This window comes from Urocampus carinirostris, chromosome 19 (genome assembly GCF_059441175.1).
Source record: "Urocampus carinirostris isolate Australia breed hairy pipefish chromosome 19, RoL_Ucar_1.0, whole genome shotgun sequence".
Taxonomy (NCBI): Eukaryota; Metazoa; Chordata; class Actinopteri; order Syngnathiformes; family Syngnathidae; genus Urocampus; species Urocampus carinirostris.
The window spans coordinates 11,166,626-11,186,080 of record NC_142367.1 but is presented as its reverse complement, the minus strand read 5'-3'; the positions used below and the strand labels follow the sequence as shown (position 1 = coordinate 11,186,080).

Below are 19,455 nucleotides of genomic sequence, written 5' to 3'. Positions count from 1 at the left end.
TTTAAATATAATGCAATGTATTTATTATATTGTTCTCTAGTTCTGCCATACTTAACATATTGTGCAGAAGTCTGGGGCAATATTTACAAAAGTTGACTACAGCCCCTTTTTTATCCTCCAAACACGTCCATTAGAACCATACACAGGGTAGGATATCGAGATCATACTAATATTTTATTCCTGCAGTCCAAATGATTCAAATGAGATGATTTAGTAAAATTTTTCACTGCACAACTGCTATTTAAGGTCAACAAAAACATAGTGACAGAAAACACACATAAATTATTCATTCGGAAAGAGGGAAATTATAACTTAAGGGGCTGTAGTAAATTCATAATCCCAAAGGTGAGAACCACCAGGAAAAGTATGTGTGTGTCTGTGTGTGGAGTCAAACTTTGGAACAATTTACAAGACGAGATCAGACAATGTCCAACTATTCACTTGTTTGAATCTAAATAGAAAAAAACATTCCTGGCGGAATACAGAGATGAAGAAAATGGGGTATGAGTGATACGAGAGATTGGGAATAGTGCGTGCTTGAACTATGGTTAACTTTGTATTATTGTTGCTATTGCTATATCATAACTGTTATTATTAATATTATTACAATTGTTATTATATAATTGGTGTATTTAATAAGGGTGACGAAGGAGTAGGGAATATAAGCATTTTGCTTCTTACTACCCCTTTTCGAACATATTAGGTAACATTAGTTTTTTGTTGAGTATTGTTTTTCTTTTAATGTTCGAATAAAGTTCATTCATTCATTCATTCATTTAATCTTTCAAAAGATAGATTCGACCAGTTTCTATATCTTGTAATACACGAACTGTGTCAGAAGTTCACCTAGAGCAGGTGTGAGCAAACTGCGGCCAGCGAGCCACAAGCAGCCCTTCAGGCTTTTTATTCAGGGCCCTGCCAAGCAAGAGTGGTGACAATATAAATATAATGACATAAATAATGGTCAATAAAGCACTATTAATTAACAACTTTTTTTGTTTTAGTGTAACTCTTGTCCCCAGTGTACTTCTGTGTATCACTCCATCTTCTCCAATAAAAGTCTTTTTTTTCATGAAGCATTAATAGTTATTGCACCTAACCAACATTCTATTAGCCGACTACATCTTTTCAACTTGCTTGATTGGGACCAATGTGCCCTCTAATTTTTCACGGGTCTGAGCGTTCACACAAAGTCGATGAGAAACGCTTGAAACAACAGTGAACATTCATAATCCCAAGTGGCAAGATAATTAATGATCAAACATGTCCAAAACTTGACATCAAGTTACATTTTGCTGAGTTTCCAGCGATGCAAAATTATTTTTCTCTTTTGAATGAATTGACTCATGTACTATTGCAAAGGTTGTACGGCCTACAAACGTCGTTTGTTCTTAGAACTCTTTCACAAGATATCCATTTCTTTTTATTTCCTGATATATTTTGTCGCATAATATTAACATTTGTGGGGGCTTATTTAGTCGGTTGTAAGATACAGAACTGTACTTAATCACATTTTTTTAGTGGAAATACAATGTCGTCAACAAGATTCACTTGATATACAGTAATTGGAAATTATTTGAATGCAACACAAACTTTTTATTCTTTTTTCCGTATTTTTTTCTAATTTTTTTTTTAATTCCTTTAAAAAAAATCTCATTGTGTTTATTTTTTCCGAGCTGTTACTTCATCTTTTTGTTCTCTATTTACTTTTTTTCTCAGCTTTTCACTACTTTTTCATTTTGGTATTTTTTTTCTTTTTGTTTTATTCCCCCCTTCCTTTAAGTCATTTTGTCCATAATTTTACATTATATTTGGTCATGTTGGGATTAAAGAAGCAAAAACAACCTGAAGAGCCGTTTAGGACCCGAAAGAGCCTGTTCCTTTTAGTGAGCCGAGCCGAAGAAGCCGGTTCTTGACAAACTCTACTAACTTTACTCAACTTCGTTCTACTTCGACTCGACTTCAAAATACCGCATTTAGGACACAACGTCAGGGGAACCCGTGTATTTTTACCTTCATGCGCTGTAACTTTGACTTAAGTCGCTTCTTAATTAGTAATTTTGAGCCCTCATTTTTGTGCGCTGGCTAGATATTCTTGTGCGCTGAGAATGTGCGAGCAGTGCGCAATTGCGCACGTGCGCAGCTTAGAGGGAACACTGATTGGGACCAAGGGCTACCAGTTCTATATGCATTTCTACGATGACAACTTTTCATGTTATCGTTATGCTCTTACTATGTCAGGTTGTAAACATCGAATTTGGGGTTAAAATACAGTCAGTCAAACACTAAAACATGCCTGTTAGAATTGAAATTTATTGGAAAATCACAATGACCCATCAATGGTCAGCTATTTTCAGAAAGGAGCTTACCCCGACTTTAATGTATTGATTGACATTTTAGGCCCAACCCCGGGCTGAAAATCCGGTCAGGCTCGGGCTTAAAATGTTTCCTCTAAATGGAGATGTAGCACAATCAAAAGTAGATTTAGTGTTTGAAAATTAAGTTTATGGGTTTAAGTAGGTTAAATGAAATAATTGACCGAGAAATACAGCAACTATATTAGCTGGCTATCTAACTCACAACCCTGTGCAAGCAATTTAAGCACCTCATCAGCCAAACTACTGTGATTTTAGGATTAGGGTCTGCAAAAGGGGATCTGGATATGTGTATGAATCTCCACTAGATGGTAGCATATACATGTTAGTCACGTGTATTTCACATAAACAAGGCAGCAGCAAACTTTCAGGAATAATTTTTAATAAAATGTTTTTTACACATAAAAAATAAAACCACAAAAAGGATGTCAGTTTCTTGATGATCTTTAGTCATTATTGCTATGTTGGGGTAGGTTTAGGCTTGGGGTAGGGTTAAGGCCTAGTGTTAAGGTTATGCTTAGAGTAGGATAAGACGTTTAGGGCAGAGTAAGGGTTAGGATTTTGGATTGGGGTAGGGTAAGGTTAGGGGTAGTGTAAGGTTGAGCGTAGGTGGAGAGCTAGGGGTAGAGTTATGTTAGGGTTAGGTTTAGGGGTTGGGTTAAGGTTTGGGGTAGCGCAAGGGTAGGGTTAGGGAGAATCTTTCATTTTTTAACTCTCAATTTGAATATTTTTCCTCTTTCTTTTTCCTGTCCATCTTCAGCAGCATTGCTCCGCCTCCATGAAACCTTCCTTCTCGTGAGCTGTCAGCTCCACCTCGCCATAACTCGACGGACAGTCCTGGTTGCGGAATTTCATGGCAGGCCAATAATTGTTGCTCCGTCGCTACAAACAGTAACCTCATTTCAGTAATTTTTTTTTTTTTCAAGTGTTTGATCGGAACTTCCTTACCTGCATGAGGTAGAAGGGCGGAGCTAAAGTGGGGTGCGTGTTGATGTAGTAAACGGCCAGCAAGGTGAGCGCCACCACCAGGACCAGACCGCCCACCACACCGGCGATGATGACTGCGGTTTCAGTCATCTGTGTGTGCTCTGAAGGCTCTGTTTTTTTTAAGGGTTAGACATGAACTCATTGAGTGCCATTGACAGGTATAGACGTCATGGGCGTTGATTTATTCAATGCCATTGACGGGTTTGGACGGTTAGCGGGAGAAGCTACTAACGTTTACGACCAGCTCTAGAAGGCGCGGGCCGATTGAGAACCAAGCTTATCTTCAAACAGAGTAGCTAACAATAACAATAGCGGATAGCTGGCCAATTGCCTAAGTTAAGTGCTTAGAGAAGGTAACTGGAAAAAAGCAGAAGACGCCTCAATCCCGGAACTTAGCTACAGAAGTCGAGGGAAACTGAAGGATGAAGCAAGCTTTACTATCCCGGAGCAGGTAATAATAACAAAAGCAGCTAGCGGTAAGCCACAGCTAAGTAGCTAACATGAGGGACTAGAAAAGGAAACTTTAGAAAAAAGTAGAAGACCCCAGAATCCCACAACTCAGCTGAAAAGGTTTAGTGACGCTAAGAGACGAAGCAATCTTCATTTAAACAGAGCAGCTAACAAAAGCAATAGTGTTTAGCAGAGAGCCATAGCCCGCAGACAAGTGGCTACCGTTAGTGGATGAAGACGGAAACAGAAAAAAAAAAACACGGATTCCTGAATCACAAAAGTCGAAAAAGTTTGAAGCAAGCTTTAAATACAATTCGCGGCTAACAACAACAGTGGCAAGCCATAGCCGTCAGCTAAGTGGCTGACATGCATGGTGAAGGATTTTATACATTTGACTGTAAGGGATTTTATACGATTGAATACAAGTTATATTTATTGAGTGCAATGAAGATTTTCACTGAGTGGGCTTCAGGTCACACTGTTCTAAATGCGGAATGTTTTGGCTGGGGAATTCTGACGGGGGACGGCAGGCGATGTTTTGAGAACAAGGCCCTGATGACGTGGAAACGCTCGATGGAGCCCACGTGGGGGCTTCATTGGCACGCCCATGGGAGGAGCCGGCACACCAGCTTGCGGAAAAACATGGGCCGAGAGGAGAAGCGGAAGAACGAGAGAAGAGGCTTGACAGACTCGAGCGACACTAATTCGGCTACTTCGGCCATATTCGATGGAGTTCACCTAGTTAAATTGTTTAAGAAATGAAATCTGCCCCCGTGTGGAAATGCCGGTTTCTTGGTCATCTTTTCAATCAAGAAACGAGCGCGCATTGTTAGGTGAATGTAGGTTGTGTTTGGGTAATAATAATAATAATAATAATAATTTCCTTTGTATTGTCATTCTTTGTAACAATGTACACAGAACGAAATGTCGATACACCTGACCCGTTGTAGCGAGTCGGTGCAGCCGCAGCCAGAGGGCGCCGCCATTATACCAATTAGGTATGTGTCGGTCGAGGCGCGAACCAGCGACCTCCCAGTCTCAAAGCCGGCACACTACCATCTAGGCTACTGAGCTGGTGTCAGATAACTAATTTGAACAATTTGATAAACGGTACATTTTAATATTTAATTCCTAACAGTGGCTAGAGAGGAAAAAGAGTGGAAGATGCCTGGCTGACAGGACTCAGCAATCTTAACTTGCACTACCAACTGTTGAAGGCGAGTAACACTGAAGGAAAATGCAGAAGCAGCTAACAACAACAATAGCGGCTAGAAGTGAGTCATAGCATGCAGGCGAGTGGCTAACACGAGTGGCTAGGGAAAAATAACTGGAGAAAAAGAGACGGATGCCTGAATTGCAAAACTCAGTTGTGGAAGGCTAGTGACACTGAAGGACGAAGCAAGCTTTATACACATGCAGAAGCTAACAATACCAATAGCGGCTAGCAGATTTGAGCTCACCTTCGGTGACCATGTTGTGGAACATGACCAGTGACGGGGTAAGCACTGCGGTGGAGGAAAAAGAGAGACCCGATGGCGTTGAGAGCGCCGAGAACGTTGAATCTTCAGGCGACGCCGGGTAGAAGTCCTCGCATGTGGCCTGGGCCTGAGCGCCAAATTTATTTAGGCCCGGAATTTCAAGAAGCACACGAGTGTCTCACCTCTTCGGGACAATTATAATCCAGCCACTCTTGCCGAAGACGGTCAATACCATCTGAGCATCTGAAACGGGTGTGAGTTATTGGGGAAAATCGCCCAATTACCGGGAATCTGCTCATACCTTTGAAGCGTGTTGCACCAACCGCAACCCTTGGTCAGGTTGGAACCCAGGCAAATTTCGCAGGAGGTGTGTTGAGGACAAGCTAAAATGTGTGAAAACGATATAGTGGTATTTTTTTCATAGATTTTTTTTGCGTCCTTACTCGGTAGTGGCGTGAACTCAAACGCAGAGCCGCTAACGATGGTGCTGGTGTTGATTTCCACGCGATGATACTCGTAGATGGTCCTCTGCTTCGCGTCTATTCGGCAAATGCATCACTTCAGTTAGCTAGCATTAACAAACTACTGTAATAGATAATTCTGCTCACAAAAAATCTGGGCTGGTCTTAATTTGTTTGCAGATATTTACTACGTACGTACTAAGCTGTGCTAGCCACCAATGCTAACATTAGCTGCCTCTTCTGCGACCAGGGTTGGGTAGGGTTACTTTAACTGGATTACTTTCAATTACTTTTGGATTACTCCAATACCAAATATGCTAATAAAAGACAAAAGAAACTAAATATGAATAACATGATGACTCTCAACACGTGGTAAGCTTTCTCTCCTGGCTTTGATCTCTTTGATCTCCGGCAAAACTAACACAAAATGCGACAGAAACAAAATGAAAATAAATCCAAACAGCTTGCCAACATCATTTTTGCCGTTCCATGTATTCCGTTACTCCCCAAGCCTGCACATAATTTAGTAATTTTATTCACATTTAGTTTCTTTTGTCTTTTATTAGCATATTTGGTATCGGAGTAATCCAAAAGTAATTGAAAGTAATCCAGTTAAAGTAACCCCCCACCCTGTCTGCGACACTAACATGACCAGCTAGCTTCCAGCAAACCAGATTTAGCCAATAGCATTGGCTGCTCGCAACACAAGCTTTCTTTTTTTCCTTTGATTAGAGTTAGTGTCTGACATTTTTGACAATAATATTAGCTGTGAGCACAGTTGATTAGGTCTATTAGCATTAGCAGCTAACACCCTCAACACTGATACAGTAGAACCTCGGTTCTCGACCATAATCCGTTCCAGGACCCTGTTCGAGAACTAATTTGTTCAATCACCGAAACCAATTTTCCCATTAAAAATAATGTAAATCGTTTTAATCCGTTCCAACACCCTGAATGTTTACCATGAATGTTTAACATAAACATGAAGCTAACCCAGGCTAATCGTACGTTCGCGTTATAGTAATCTTCCGAACGAAAGATTACGCTAACATGAACTTGTAAAAATAAAATAATTAGGTCGTTTACAAGTCATTTAGCACCCGGGGCTCTACAACAAGTGGCTAGCGCTTCATTGGAAAGGGGGCTCCATTCCAACACCCAGAATTTTGGGCTCAGTTCCAACACCCTGAATGTTCAACGTAATCATAAAGCTAACCCAGGCTAATCGTACGTTCGCGTTATCGTAATCTTCCGTACGAAAGATTACGCTAACACGAACGTGTAAAATAAAAAAATCAGGTTGTTTACAAGTCATTTAGCACCCGGGTCTCTACAACAAGTGGCTAGCGCTTCATTGGAAAGGGGACTCCATTCCAACACCCAGAATTTTGGGCTCAGTTCCAACACCCTGAATGTTTACCTGAATGTTCAACGTAATCATAAAGCTAACCCAGGCTAATTGTACGTATGCGTTATTGTAATCTTCCGTACGAAACATTACGCTAACATGAACGTGTAAAAATAAAATGGATAAAGAATTATGAACAGGATTTCTTACCTTTGTGGTGGTCAGCAGAAGGCGCAGGTTGACGGTGGGGAGAGGGATGAAGGAGGAAGGAAAATTATTGTTTGTTCTCTTTTCTCTTAAAATACCGATCTAATGAAACTTGCTTCTGCCTTCTTTTTAGCACTTTTCTAAAGTGACTCATGACATTGTCATTAAAGTCATTTATGACCCTGGTGGCTGCAGCTTCATCGGGGTGGTGGAGTTCGACAAAATTTTGTAACTCGGCCCATTTGTTACACATTTGTTTAATGTCGGACGTCGGGGCATCCTTTCTTGCTTCCTCCTCCCCAGAAGACATCTCTTCCTCCAACTTTTTCTTCTCCTCTTTCATATTTGGCTATTATGTCTTTCTTAAAGGCAATAGTTGTACAAACAACTTTTCTTTTTTCACCTGTCCTGCTTGCACCGACCTTCTTCGGAGGCATAGTTAGGGGCTAAAACACTCCGTTCACCGATATAAAAAGCGAAAGCAAAAAGAGGCAAGTGCGCACGTGATAACAGTTGGTCACGAGGGGTGGGGGCGATCTACACCCGTACGCGGCTCAGCATCGCACTCTAGCGTACGCACTCACGCATTACCGGCGTTAGAACTCCGAATTTTTGACCGAACAGCGAAGCAAGAATTTCTCGAAATTTTTGGTCAGACTCCGATTTGTTCGAACTGAGAGGCGTTCGAAAACCGAGGTTCCACTGTATTAGCATTGGGCATGGTTGAGTATGTCTGGTTCGTATGTATTTTTGCCCCTTGACAGCCACTGGTATTAACTTTGTTGTTGTTGTTGACTCTACTAGCTAATCATTAATGCTAGTTTCTCTTAGCATTTACCTGCAATCTGCGCCGACGGGAGGTACGCCATGATTGCGTCAGACATTCCCACTTTTACCGGATGCTCCGTAGAGTTAATCCTCTCGACCGGCACTGGGACCTGGACACACTTAAAAGTGTTATCTCTGAATAGAAGATGAGTAGTACGACAAACGCACCTCTTTGTAGTTGAAGACAACCGTTCCGTTTCGGTGAAGCGCCGCCTGGAACGTAAACGCTCCTTCGGCCTCTCGGTCCTTTAATCGGACTTTGTCCCACTGGACTACAAAGAGATGACCTAGACGCAGAATTTTTCCATCTTAACGTTGTTTTACTCCCGAGGCGCTCGGTTATCCGTGCTTACCGTTATCCGAATACCTGACAGTGGAGTTGATGGAGAAGCTGGGGTCAAAATTAGCCATCAGGGGGGCAATATACTGGGTGGCGGTTAGCATGCGGTGGGTGATCTCCCCCATGAAGATGAAACCTCAGGAAACAAAAAGTTTTTTCGGAATTGGTCGCTGAGGTTCCACACCACCGGCGAAACTATTACCTCCAGTCGCCACGATGATTTGTCTCAAGTTGTGTCCGTAAAACGGGAAATCAAAGGAGAGCGCCACCCTCTGGAAGAAGACGGCATTTAGTCATCAGGACTCTCGTTTTGATGTCCTTTCGGATGCTAATCACCGCCAACTTTGGAGATTTATTACCGCCGCCTGTCGGTGCGCGTTAGATAGAATGCCGTGGATTCGGACTTGGCTGCTGTGCAGCGAGTCCAGGTCCACCCACAGGTTCCGGGTGCGACCGTCGTCCGGGCCAAAACTTTGCCAGCTATAGTAGCGGTGCGAGTCATCCTGTAATGAAAAATAATTTATGTCTATGCACATCAATGACAGTAAACAAATATCAGCATTTTCTGTGCACCATCGGTATTGATTTTGAGCAGTTTCAATTGCACGGCAGCTAGCATTAGCGGGCAGTGTAGCCGACACTGCCGCTAGCATTATCAACCAGGAGGGGACAAGGATGCATACATACCAGATGTACTCAACTGGTCCATTGCTAACATTAGTGTCACAAATTCTAGATGCTAACACTAACAGGGGCGGGCGGTATTACATTGTCAAAAACTTTCACACGATTTAAATTAAAAAAACAAACAAAACAAAAAAACGCCTAGAGCAGGGGTCTGAAACTCAAAGCCTGGGGGCCAGTTGCGGCCCCCAGGATGATAGTTTGAGGCCCTTGCCTTAATATGAAAGTTAAAGGGACAGTGTGTATTATTTACCCAAAAGATATATATGTATCCTATCTTGCCACAGAAAACGAGTGCTAAAAGCACAATGAAAGTAGATAGATTATGGAGACTCGATGTGACCAAAACGCACCTCATTACTTTGGGAATGAAGAGAAATGAGAAAAGAAAAAGGAAAAGAAAAAGGAACAAAACATGAAAGAAAATTGAGTAAAAAAGAGAGAGGGCATGATTTAAAACCTCAAAAATAAAAAAAGAGATGAAAAAAAGATGAAAAAAATGTAAAAATGAGAAACATAAAAAATGATAGGAAATTTTTTTTTTCCAGTTTGTCCTTTTTCTTTTTAATTCCTTTATTTTCTTTAGTGTTTCTTTACCCCCATTTTCCCTCTTTTTGGTTTCTTTACCCCTACTTCTCTTTTTGTTTCCATTTTCATTTTTTGCCACTTCTTATTTCTTTTTCCTTATTTTGTTCCTTTAAAAGATTCCCTTCTTTTTGTCTTTCTTTGTGAAAGGCTGGGTAAAAATTTCGCACACTTTCAGCCTCCCTAGTTTGAAGTCTTCCTTGGACTCATTTTGTTTTGCACTACACATTAAAGCGACATCTGGTGGGGAAATATAAAACACTGTCCCTTTAAAAACAAAAGAATGTTTTAATCACGGTTTTTATGGAAAATCCCATCTGGGCCAACCTCACCCTAGCTTCAGCAGCTCCCTACTCAATTGAGTTGGAGATCCCCTAGGGCATAGTTTTAATTGCAAGGCATCTAGCTGTATTAGATGTTAGCATTGCTAAATAGCATTTGCGAGTAGTGTAGCCGAAAGACCCACTTGCATTATCAAACAAAAGTGGGACAAAAAGCATAAATACCAGACTACTCAACTGTGCCCACAGCTATTAATGTCATAAATGCTAGCTTTGTGAAGCTTCATGAAGCACTTGCAATATTTTCTCACTACACTAGATGGCACACAAAAAATATTAAGTGCTTCAGAAAAGCTTCATTAAGCTTCATGACGTTTTCTGCAGCTTTTTGATATTATCTTACTTATCCAGATTGCACAGACTGTTCTTAATGTATATTGCAGTAATATTTATAATTAAACCAACAAGAGGAGTGAAACAAAATAAAGCCCCTCAAGACTTTTTGTAATTAAATTGATAGGCACAGAATGTGTAGATACGTTTCAAAATGTTCCATGCATCATTTAATCATCACAAGGTGCATGCGGTAGGTTTACCTGCCGTTTTGAACAGCGTGCGTTCCTTTTTTGCCTTTTCCTCCTTTTAGGTATGTGATTGTGACTTTTCCTTTTGTGTTTTTCGCCACCTGTCTTGCAATTACAATCATATTGTCCAGCGAGCTCCACTGTTAGGGTGCAGGCTCCCGAAGGCTTCCGGTTTTCTTTTGTCCAGACTAGTCCCATTAGCTGTAGGCTATATGGCCTACCTGCCATGCTCATTTTCTCCCGGCTGAGTTTGTGTTTGTTGCTGCTGTGGTAGATTTTTGTAGTTGGCTTGTGGTTATAATAATAATAATAATAATTTCCTTGTATTGTCATTCTGTGTAACAATGTACACAGAACGAAATGTCGATTGCACCTGACCCGTTGTAGCGAGCCGATGCAGCCGCAGCCAACAGAGGGCGCCGCCGACCACTTTTTAAGTCTTAGGAATGACTCGGCCGGGGCGCGAACCCGAACCTCCCAGTCTCAAAGCGGGTATCCGGGTTCCTTACTGCATGTTTTCTGTCAGCCAGCTCTCTGATTTTTTTCCGCCGATCGGTTTCGGTTAGGCATCTATAGGATCCGGCTAGCCTTCCATGATCATTTGGTATATTGACGGGTGGGTTTGATTTTTGTCATTAGCTCTCTGTCACCCTGGCTGCCTTCTGCATGCCTGTGGTTGGCAAGCCTTTTGTTTTTCTGCCGATCGGTTCCGGTTAGCCATTTTTAGCAGCCAGCTATCTTGCCGTGTCCCGGATTGTTTAGCCCCTGTTAGCTTTCTGTGTGCTATTTTTGCCAGTTCGCCCCATTTTAGCTGCTTGCTCTTTGTTGTACCAATGCTGCATCCACCCGCGACAGGCATTCTCCACGAAAACTACCAAAACTTGGCTTAAAACATTTAAAACCTTTTCGACTAATTAACATTTAAACCAGTATGGTTACTGGCTTGCTAGGATTCTGGTGTGCTTCACAGAGCTCAGGAAGTCAAAGAAGAGACAGACTGTTTTTAAAATGCATTATCTCAGAAAATATTTGAAATATAGCAATGACATATACTGTATATAGAAATCATGCAAAAAACATGCACTTTTTTCTCACATTTTGTACGTTTTAGAATTTGGGTATCCCTTTAAGGGTTATACAAATGAAGATGCGAAGCTTCACGAAGCACTTGTGATATTTTGTGACACCCCTAGAGGGCAAAAATTGTTCTCATAGCACTAACCTTTATAATTAAACCAACTAGAGGAGTGAAACATAATTGCAAGTGCATTACAAAGCTTCAGGAAGCTCCATGTTCCCAATCATCATGTCCTCACCATTACATGGGTCATGTTGTCCGGCAGGAAGGTGATGTCCAGTCTGCCCCCCTGCTGTGGCGCCGGTGGAGAATTTCGGATGACTCTGGATTGCCGGGGACCGCTCCTCAGCAAAGCCGACATCTCCGGGGGTATCTCGCTCTCGGCGTCTGCATGAGTGGCCATAAACCAACAAGTTTGTCGTCTGTTTTTTTTTTTGAATCAGCACCCAGCATCTGATAGGTTTGCTTTTTCTTTTGGTTGTATGAGTTTGATGGTAGTACCCACCCCCGCCAATGGGGCGCACCAGAAACTGAACTTGGAATAGAAAATATCAGTTTACAGTTTCATTGTTGCAACTTTGGGTCCATCCCCGGAAATAATAAGAATAATAAACGTTCCGTGTTGACACTCGAGGCTCATCCGCCCCCCAGCGGGGGCAGGGGTGAAGGTACGGTGAAAAGAGGGGCGAAGCGGAGTTCAGGAGGGGTTTAGGGCTTATTGGGAAGAGTGGTAAACAACAAATTAGCTAGAGCTTGTTTCATAATACCGGGAGTAGGCTTTTTTTTTTGTGTTCAATATATCATCAAAAACTGCTTTTTTTTTCAAATTGTGAGTATTTTTTTTCATCAAAAGACACATTTTTTTGCACCAAGTTGGAGAATATGAATTATTTTTCTTTTTAGAAAATCAAACTTTTCTACAACATAACTCATTTACCCCCCATTTTTAAAATGACAACATTTACCAACTTTTGGATTTTTTTTTGAAGAAACTTAGCCCATCGTTTTGTCTAAGAAGAAATTAAAGGAGAGCACCACCCTCTGGAAGAAGACCGCATTTAGTCATCAGGATGTTGATGTTCGAGAATTTTTTTATAGCAACATTTGATGGGAATTATTTGTACAATATCAGTCAAGTTTTTTCTTTAAATACAAACGAAAATGACCTTGTTTTTAATTGTTTCCCCCCCCCAAAAATAAGCTTGTTTTATTCATCTCGTTTTTAGTAAAAAAAAAAAAAAAAAGAATCATTTCGGGGGATTTTTTGTACATTTTGGAGGGGGATGGTTTTGAAAAACAAAAACAAAAAACAATCAAAAAAATAAACAAAAATGAAAAAAAGTTTTGATTTAATTAAAAAAGCCTCTTTTATTTATCTATTTTTTGTCAAGAAAAGTAACCCTTTTTTTTTTTTTTTTACAATTTAATCTTTTTGGTGGGGTGCATAAATTCGGGAAATTATGCAAAATGGCCCATTGTTGCCAAGACGATAGAGGATTGGATTTAAATACTTGGAGTGTTGGTGGTTGGGGGCTGCAGTACCCAAGTTGACCGCCAGAAAGCATTAGAGACCCCACGAAAGCAAATGTTGATTGATTTTGTTGATATTTATTGGGGTGCCTTGACACGAAATCTCGCCAAATACTTTTGTGGAGGCCTAAAGTACAACACACACACACATACACACACATACACATACACAAGTTTAAAAAATGAGCCTATGAACCAAATTTGGGTCGCCGACATTTTGGTTGGACATAATCGAGAAAAAAAAAATCGTAATCATCTAATTAATTTTTTTAAAGCCATTTTTTCTCAATTTTTGATCACAAATTTAAGTTTATGAGTAGGTTTTATTTTGTCCGGGGCAAATTAGGACTTAACAAACGTATTTTAAGGCAAAAATAGTTTGAATTAGTACAATTATTATTGGAACAGATTACATTTTCCTTCTTTAGAGGGCCTCACAAGTGTTTCGGGGAAGAAAAGAGTAGCCAAACATCTGTGCTGAAACAAAAGCTGATGTCCCCACCGGCTGTTAGGAAAATCAGAGCATGATAAATACATTTCCACTCAAAAGAGGTGAAAGCGGGGAAGGGAAAAATGTGCTAGCAACTAGTGTGCTAGCGTCATATTGTGTCATAAAAAAGTGAGTGATCTGTTACAAGATGTCAAGAAGTGCTCTCGGAAACCACGAGAACTGGCAGCTTGATTCATAACAGAGACAAACTGGAATGTGGATCACGTTTATTTGTCTGTTTTCGTTTCTTTTTATAACTGGGGGATTGCTGGGGTTTGGTTTTGCACGTTTCGCAACAGGATGTCATTTTGTCTGGATTACAAAATGTTTAGACTGTCGGGCCAACAATAAACTATTAAATGAAAGCTAGAATCAACACAAAACTTTGATGGTTATGATTTTGGGCTCTGATTTTTAGTCTTGTAATAGGGGAATTTGATTTTATTACCTCCCTTGTTTTACATAAAAAACTCAAAAATTGGTGTGATATTGTTTAAAAACAAAAAACAAATACGGGTTATTAAGCTTAAAAAGTCAAGTCATCTTTATTTGTAAAGCCCTTAATCACAATGAGTCTCAAAGGGCTTCACAGACCACAGATTATTGCAAACTACAGACTATTATGACACCATCCCCTGATCTAAAACCTACATGAGGGCAAGGAAAAACTCAAAAACCTCAACATGAGGAAAATGAAAAAACCTTGAGTAGAGACCGCACATGAAATAATCACCCTAACTGGGTTTGCACGGGTGCTTAAAATCCTTGAAAGTACTTGAATTTTAATTTTGTGTTTTCAAAGTTTGAAAAGCGCTTGGATTTTTGTGAACTGCTTGTAAATGCTTGAAATGTTTGCCATGTTTCTCGGCAGTCTGACTTGATGGACCACACATTAATGAAGAAAAATAAATCAAGTCTGCTTAAAAATGATGCCGTCACGCCTGCTCTGGTAGCTTCACAAGCCTATTGCATTTTCTCTTCCCCCGTGACGAACAGCAGCTGGCATTAGTTTGTATGGAGTTGTCATGTGAAACATAATCGCCCCGTGAGAGCCGTGACGAAGAGAACAGAAGAGGAGACTAAGATGTTCTGGAGAAATTGGCTTTGAAAGTGCTTAAAGGTACATTGTATATTTGACCACTAGATGGCAATGTATTGTCTAATGCATATGAAAACCAGTGGCCAATGAGCACAGTGTAGCAACAAGATGCAAGGCAAACATGATGGATTCCGCGATGTAAAAGTAATACACATTTCCTGACCTATCAGTATTTAGAAAAATCAACATTGGTATGATAGTTCATATACTTTTGCCTATTATTCCAATTGATGTTTTTTCATACTGAATGAAGGATTTTTTTGCACCACGAAAAGCACTAAATTTTACACGCTGTCCCTTTTAAAAGTGTTTGAACTTGGCCATGAAAAAGTTGTACGGACCCTGTTTTAATCTCCTCCCCAAATTTTAAAACATTAAAATATTAAACTAAAATGGGGTCCCTGAAAAGGAAATCAGGTGGTACAAAAATGGGAATGTCATGCAATTTTGGTGGAGATTTAGCACATTTGTTGGCTCATAGAGAAATGACCATCTTTAAAATTCATAACAGTTTTTTTATACAAAAAAATAACAACCCAAAAAATAAAATAATAATGTATATTTAGAGCCCACCTGCCCCCACCCTCCCTCATCACATTCTACAGGGGCACCATAGAGAGTATCCTGACCAGCTGTATCTCTGTGTGGTGTGGAGGCTGCAGCGCTACCGACTGGGGTAGTGTGAGGAGGGTAACGAGGACAGCAGAGAAAATAATCGGGACTACACTTCCCTCCATTCAGGACATTGGCCAGAAGCGCTGCCTATCCCATGCTAAGAACATTACCGGGGACCCCTCTCACCCCCATCATGGACTGTTCACTCTGCTAGCCTCTGGGAAGAGGTACTGCAGTGTGCGGTGCAGGACCACCAGGCTCCGCAATAGTCTAGTCCCCCTGGCCATTAGACTGTTAAATGGTCAATCTAACATATAGTTAACTTAAATCTAAACGGCTGCTAATCTGACTTTTTGCACTACTGGCAGTTTTTTATAGCTTGCCACTCCTTGCACATTGCTCTCTGCACTATTGTAATTACAGCGTTATTGTTACAGTGTTAATGTTACTGTGTACCTGACTTGTTAACCTGACTGCCCATTTTGCACATCTGGTTAGCTACTCTTCTTGCACTATCGGCACTATGGTAAAATACTATACTTAGCCAAAATACAATACAACTTTATTTATATCTGTACATTCAAGGAAACTGTGGGGGTCAGATGCATCGACATTTCGTTCTGTATACACGTGTACTAGAATGACAATAAAGTAGATCTGAATCTGAATCTGAATCTGAATCTGAATATATATATATATACCAGTATATATGGCCAAAAGGAAAAAAGGAGAGAAAAAAGAAAAAAAATAGATAGAGGAAGGAAAAATATATATTAAAAGAGAAAAATCAATAGTAAAGTAAAAAAGTAAGTAAAAGGGTAAAAACAATTAAAATAAATCATCTCTCATGAAAAAAAGAATATCATTTAACAAGAACTTGAAAATCTAAGTAAATATTTTACAAAATAATAAGTGAAGAATACGTCAATAAAAATTGATTTCCTATTGAAATCATATTCGTACATTTTGGAGTGTTTTGTTTAAAATGTCCATGAAAAAATTGCATCTTAAAGATTTTTTAAATGTGTGTATATATATATATATATATATATATATATATATATATATATATATATATATATATATATATATATATATATATATATATATATATATATATATATATATATGTATATATATATATATAATGTGCTTAAACGTGAAAGTATGTTTTTTTTGTTTTATTTTCAAGAAAACTATTATAATGGAGTTGACACAGCTAGTCAATAAGTATCAAGTCTGATGATTTCGGTTTGAAAAATCATCATTAGTGTGGCAGGAGTGGCTTTGATCATATCTTGTCCATGCATCGAGGGAGCCCCCACTTCTTAGTGTTGCTTCTTGTATCCAGCGATTGAAGTGTATAGGTGCTCCCATAGGGTGAATAATTACTGAAACATTGTGTGAGAGAAGCGAATATTTGGAAAAGTACAGACAGATATTTTTACTCTCTAAAAAAGATAACGCAAAGTCTTATCATCATCGTGTGGGCAGAGAGGTATGGCATTTTGTGCAAGTACGCAAAAACGCTATCGCCGTGGTGAAGGAAATCGTATGAACATGTCACCGGAAACATAGGGCGCTTAAAAGTTCTCCCATCATTCATGCACAAGTTCAGTGTGCTTGCAATAAAATGTGCTCTTGTGTTCACGAAAAGCATTGTTTAGATATTGGCAGTATTACAAATGCGAAAAACAAAAGCACCAAAGTGAAAGTTCTGCTTTCAAATGAATACCTCATGTGCGGTCCCCTCTCAAGGTTTCTTCATTTTCCTCATGTTGAAGTTTTTGAGTTTTTCCTTGCCCTCATGTAAGTTTTAGATCAGGGGATGCTGTAATAATAGTCTGTGGTTTGCAATAATCTGTGGTCAGCCCTTTGAGACTCTTTGTGATTAAGGACTTGAAAAATAAACATTCCTTGACTTGAAACATCTTTTTCACAAAAAGCCGTTTTCTTAGAACCGAGTATTTTTAAGAAACTAAGCAATGTTCAACTGTTGTTTACTAAACTAAAAGTAAACAACTATAGTAGAAACATACTTTTTTTGCTATGTCCCATGTCTTCATAGTTACAGAACCACATTTTCTGTAGGCCTTCAAAAAGAAGTCAAAATGGCAAAAATTCCCATTTGAGGGAAACCTTTGGCATTAAATGAGTGAATCCATCTGACCATATATAAATTTAGGGACAAATCTGACACCAAAAAATAAACCTGGCCGTCAGATTTCGATCTCTAATCGCCAATTTATCATTTTGATGCACAGGAAATGTGACGGGTGACCGGAAAAAAAAAAGTGGAGCAACCGTGATTTGTTGAAGGAGGAGCAGAAGAACGAGGTCTGGCTAAAAATACGCCATCTCTAAGGAGAACAGAAATACATGCTGGACGTGCACCCACATGCACATAAGTAGTACACAGGGCACCTTTGCCAGGATATATATATATATATATATATGTATATAAATATATAAATACATAAATATACACACATTATTTAGGTTTCATTTGCCCATTATTTTTATATGGGGCTGGTGGGTGGATCCCTTATAGATTTAAAGCAGTGTTTCTCAATGTTTTTGTTGTTTTATTTTTGGAACATTGAAATTGTCCAAAAACATTTTTTAAAACATTGAATAAAATTTATTTTTTTCAATTCACTTCTGCGATTTTTTTTCAATGTTTAAATTGTTTAAAAAAGGCTTTTTTTAATCATATTTGATTTAACAATTTATATCTGTTTTTCTTAAAATATATTTTTTTTGTATTTGATTGCTTTAATTGTATGTTTTTTTATATTTCATCCAATTAAATTCGTATTAAAAAAATTAAATATATTTGTAAAATATTTCAACAGGTAACTTTATTTACTATTTATTTCTTCGGCGCTTTTGAAATGTCCAATACCACCAAATTTTCCTCATCCTGATACTTATGCCAAATCTCATCAAATCTTGAGCATCCTAATACCGAAACAATATACAATAAAAAAAAACAAGAAGAAGAAGAAAAACAAGAAGAACAACAACAAGAAAAAGAAGAAGAAAAAGAAGAACAGAAAAAAGAAAAACAAGAGCAAGAAAGAAAAGAGGAACAAGAACAAAAACAACACAAACAAGAAGATGGAAAATAATAATAATAAGAAGAAGAATATAAAATACTTGTAATGAAAAAAAAGTTTATATCTAAATTAGACTGATCTTTTCTTGTCCATTTCGGCTCTAATCCAGATCGTCTCGATCACTGGAAGCAGACGACAACATCATCGATTGCTAAAGAAGATGAAGTCTGCCAAACCCTGCACTGCCACGTACAATTAGTAACACTTAATTCACTGCAAGTGCGGAAAGAACTAAGAAACTTGTTTACCCAATCTATCTTTGTTTTTAATTCTACATCTTGCTGTGAACAAATAGGTCGCTGTTGTGTTTATATGGTTTGTATGGGAAATTGCAATCATAATAAGAAGAGCAATTGGCTTAGGTTGACTGCTATTGGTTGCGATACCTTTAAAAAAGGCTAGTATCTGCATTGATACCTGGTGCTCGTGGCACAGATTGAGAAACACTGATTTAGGGAAGAGCTATGGGTAAGATTCAAGGGGTTTGAAGTTAGAATTTGGATTATTCTGATGGCTTAATGTTTGATTAGCTGGTTTGGAGATGAAATAATCTAAAAATGTCAACTTTAAGCTGAGAGAAAGTGGATGTCGTGGTTTTCTCACCCTAATTTCTTGAAGTATGCGTAGATGTACGAGCACAGTCGGTCTTACCTTGTTGAGTTCTCCCTAGCTGAACCCGGAGGAAACAAAGGAGGAGGAAGCCGGCGAGCTTCATCTCCAGCCGCCTGGTCGTGGCAACCCTATCGGCGCTCCTCGGTTCTCCTCGGTTCTCCGGCTTTTCAGCGCTTTTGAGCGTCGCCCACCGCTTCCTCAGGGGAACATCTGGGACGGCGGCTCCATGACAGCAGGAGAGTCGAAAAAAACTGCACGAGCGAGTGAATGAGGTGATTCTCTCTCTTTTTTCTCTCTCGCTGCA

The 19,455-nt window shown here is 39.4% G+C and overlaps 1 protein-coding gene and 1 long non-coding RNA gene across 3 annotated transcripts in view; one reads left to right on the top strand and one right to left on the bottom strand.

Annotated features, from left to right (window-relative positions):
* Positions 1 to 12,991, top strand: part of LOC148347290 (uncharacterized) — a 13,899-nt gene extending 908 nt beyond the window's left edge. The window contains exons 3-4 of the long non-coding RNA XR_015847807.1: positions 3,136 to 3,280; positions 11,952 to 12,991. This is a non-coding gene — a long non-coding RNA (uncharacterized LOC148347290). The remainder of the gene's footprint in view (positions 1 to 3,135; positions 3,281 to 11,951) is intronic.
* Positions 2,579 to 19,455, bottom strand: LOC148347289 (plexin domain-containing protein 1-like). 2 transcript variants are annotated; one of them, XM_088322915.1, is made up of 13 exons: positions 19,191 to 19,455; positions 11,925 to 12,073; positions 8,834 to 8,977; positions 8,677 to 8,746; positions 8,488 to 8,610; positions 8,303 to 8,421; positions 8,145 to 8,244; positions 5,734 to 5,829; positions 5,592 to 5,673; positions 5,473 to 5,533; positions 5,273 to 5,417; positions 3,324 to 3,472; positions 2,583 to 3,257 (listed from the first exon to the last, which is right to left on the bottom strand). In XM_088322915.1, the coding sequence occupies exons 1-13, from the start codon at positions 19,252 to 19,254 to the stop codon at positions 3,132 to 3,134; spliced, it is 1,428 nt and encodes a 475-aa protein (XP_088179041.1). In that variant the 5' UTR covers positions 19,255 to 19,455; the 3' UTR covers positions 2,583 to 3,131. The 2 variants fall into 2 exon arrangements, with proteins under 2 accessions (XP_088179040.1, XP_088179041.1); XM_088322914.1 differs by having other exon boundaries at positions 2,579 to 3,257; positions 5,592 to 5,829.

Bases quoted from the DNA above. Each gene is read 5' to 3' on its own strand.
- LOC148347289 (XM_088322914.1), bottom strand. From the start codon at position 19,254: ATGAAGCTCGCCGGCTTCCTCCTCCTTTGTTTCCTCCGGGTTCAGCTA. The intron at 8,747-8,833 runs GTAATAAATCTC...GTCTTCTTCCAG, and splicing joins ACGCGCACCGACAGGCGGCG to AGGGTGGCGCTCTCCTTTGA. The intron at 5,534-5,591 runs GTATGAGCAGAT...CACCCGTTTCAG, and splicing joins TGGTGCAACACGCTTCAAAG to ATGCTCAGATGGTATTGACC.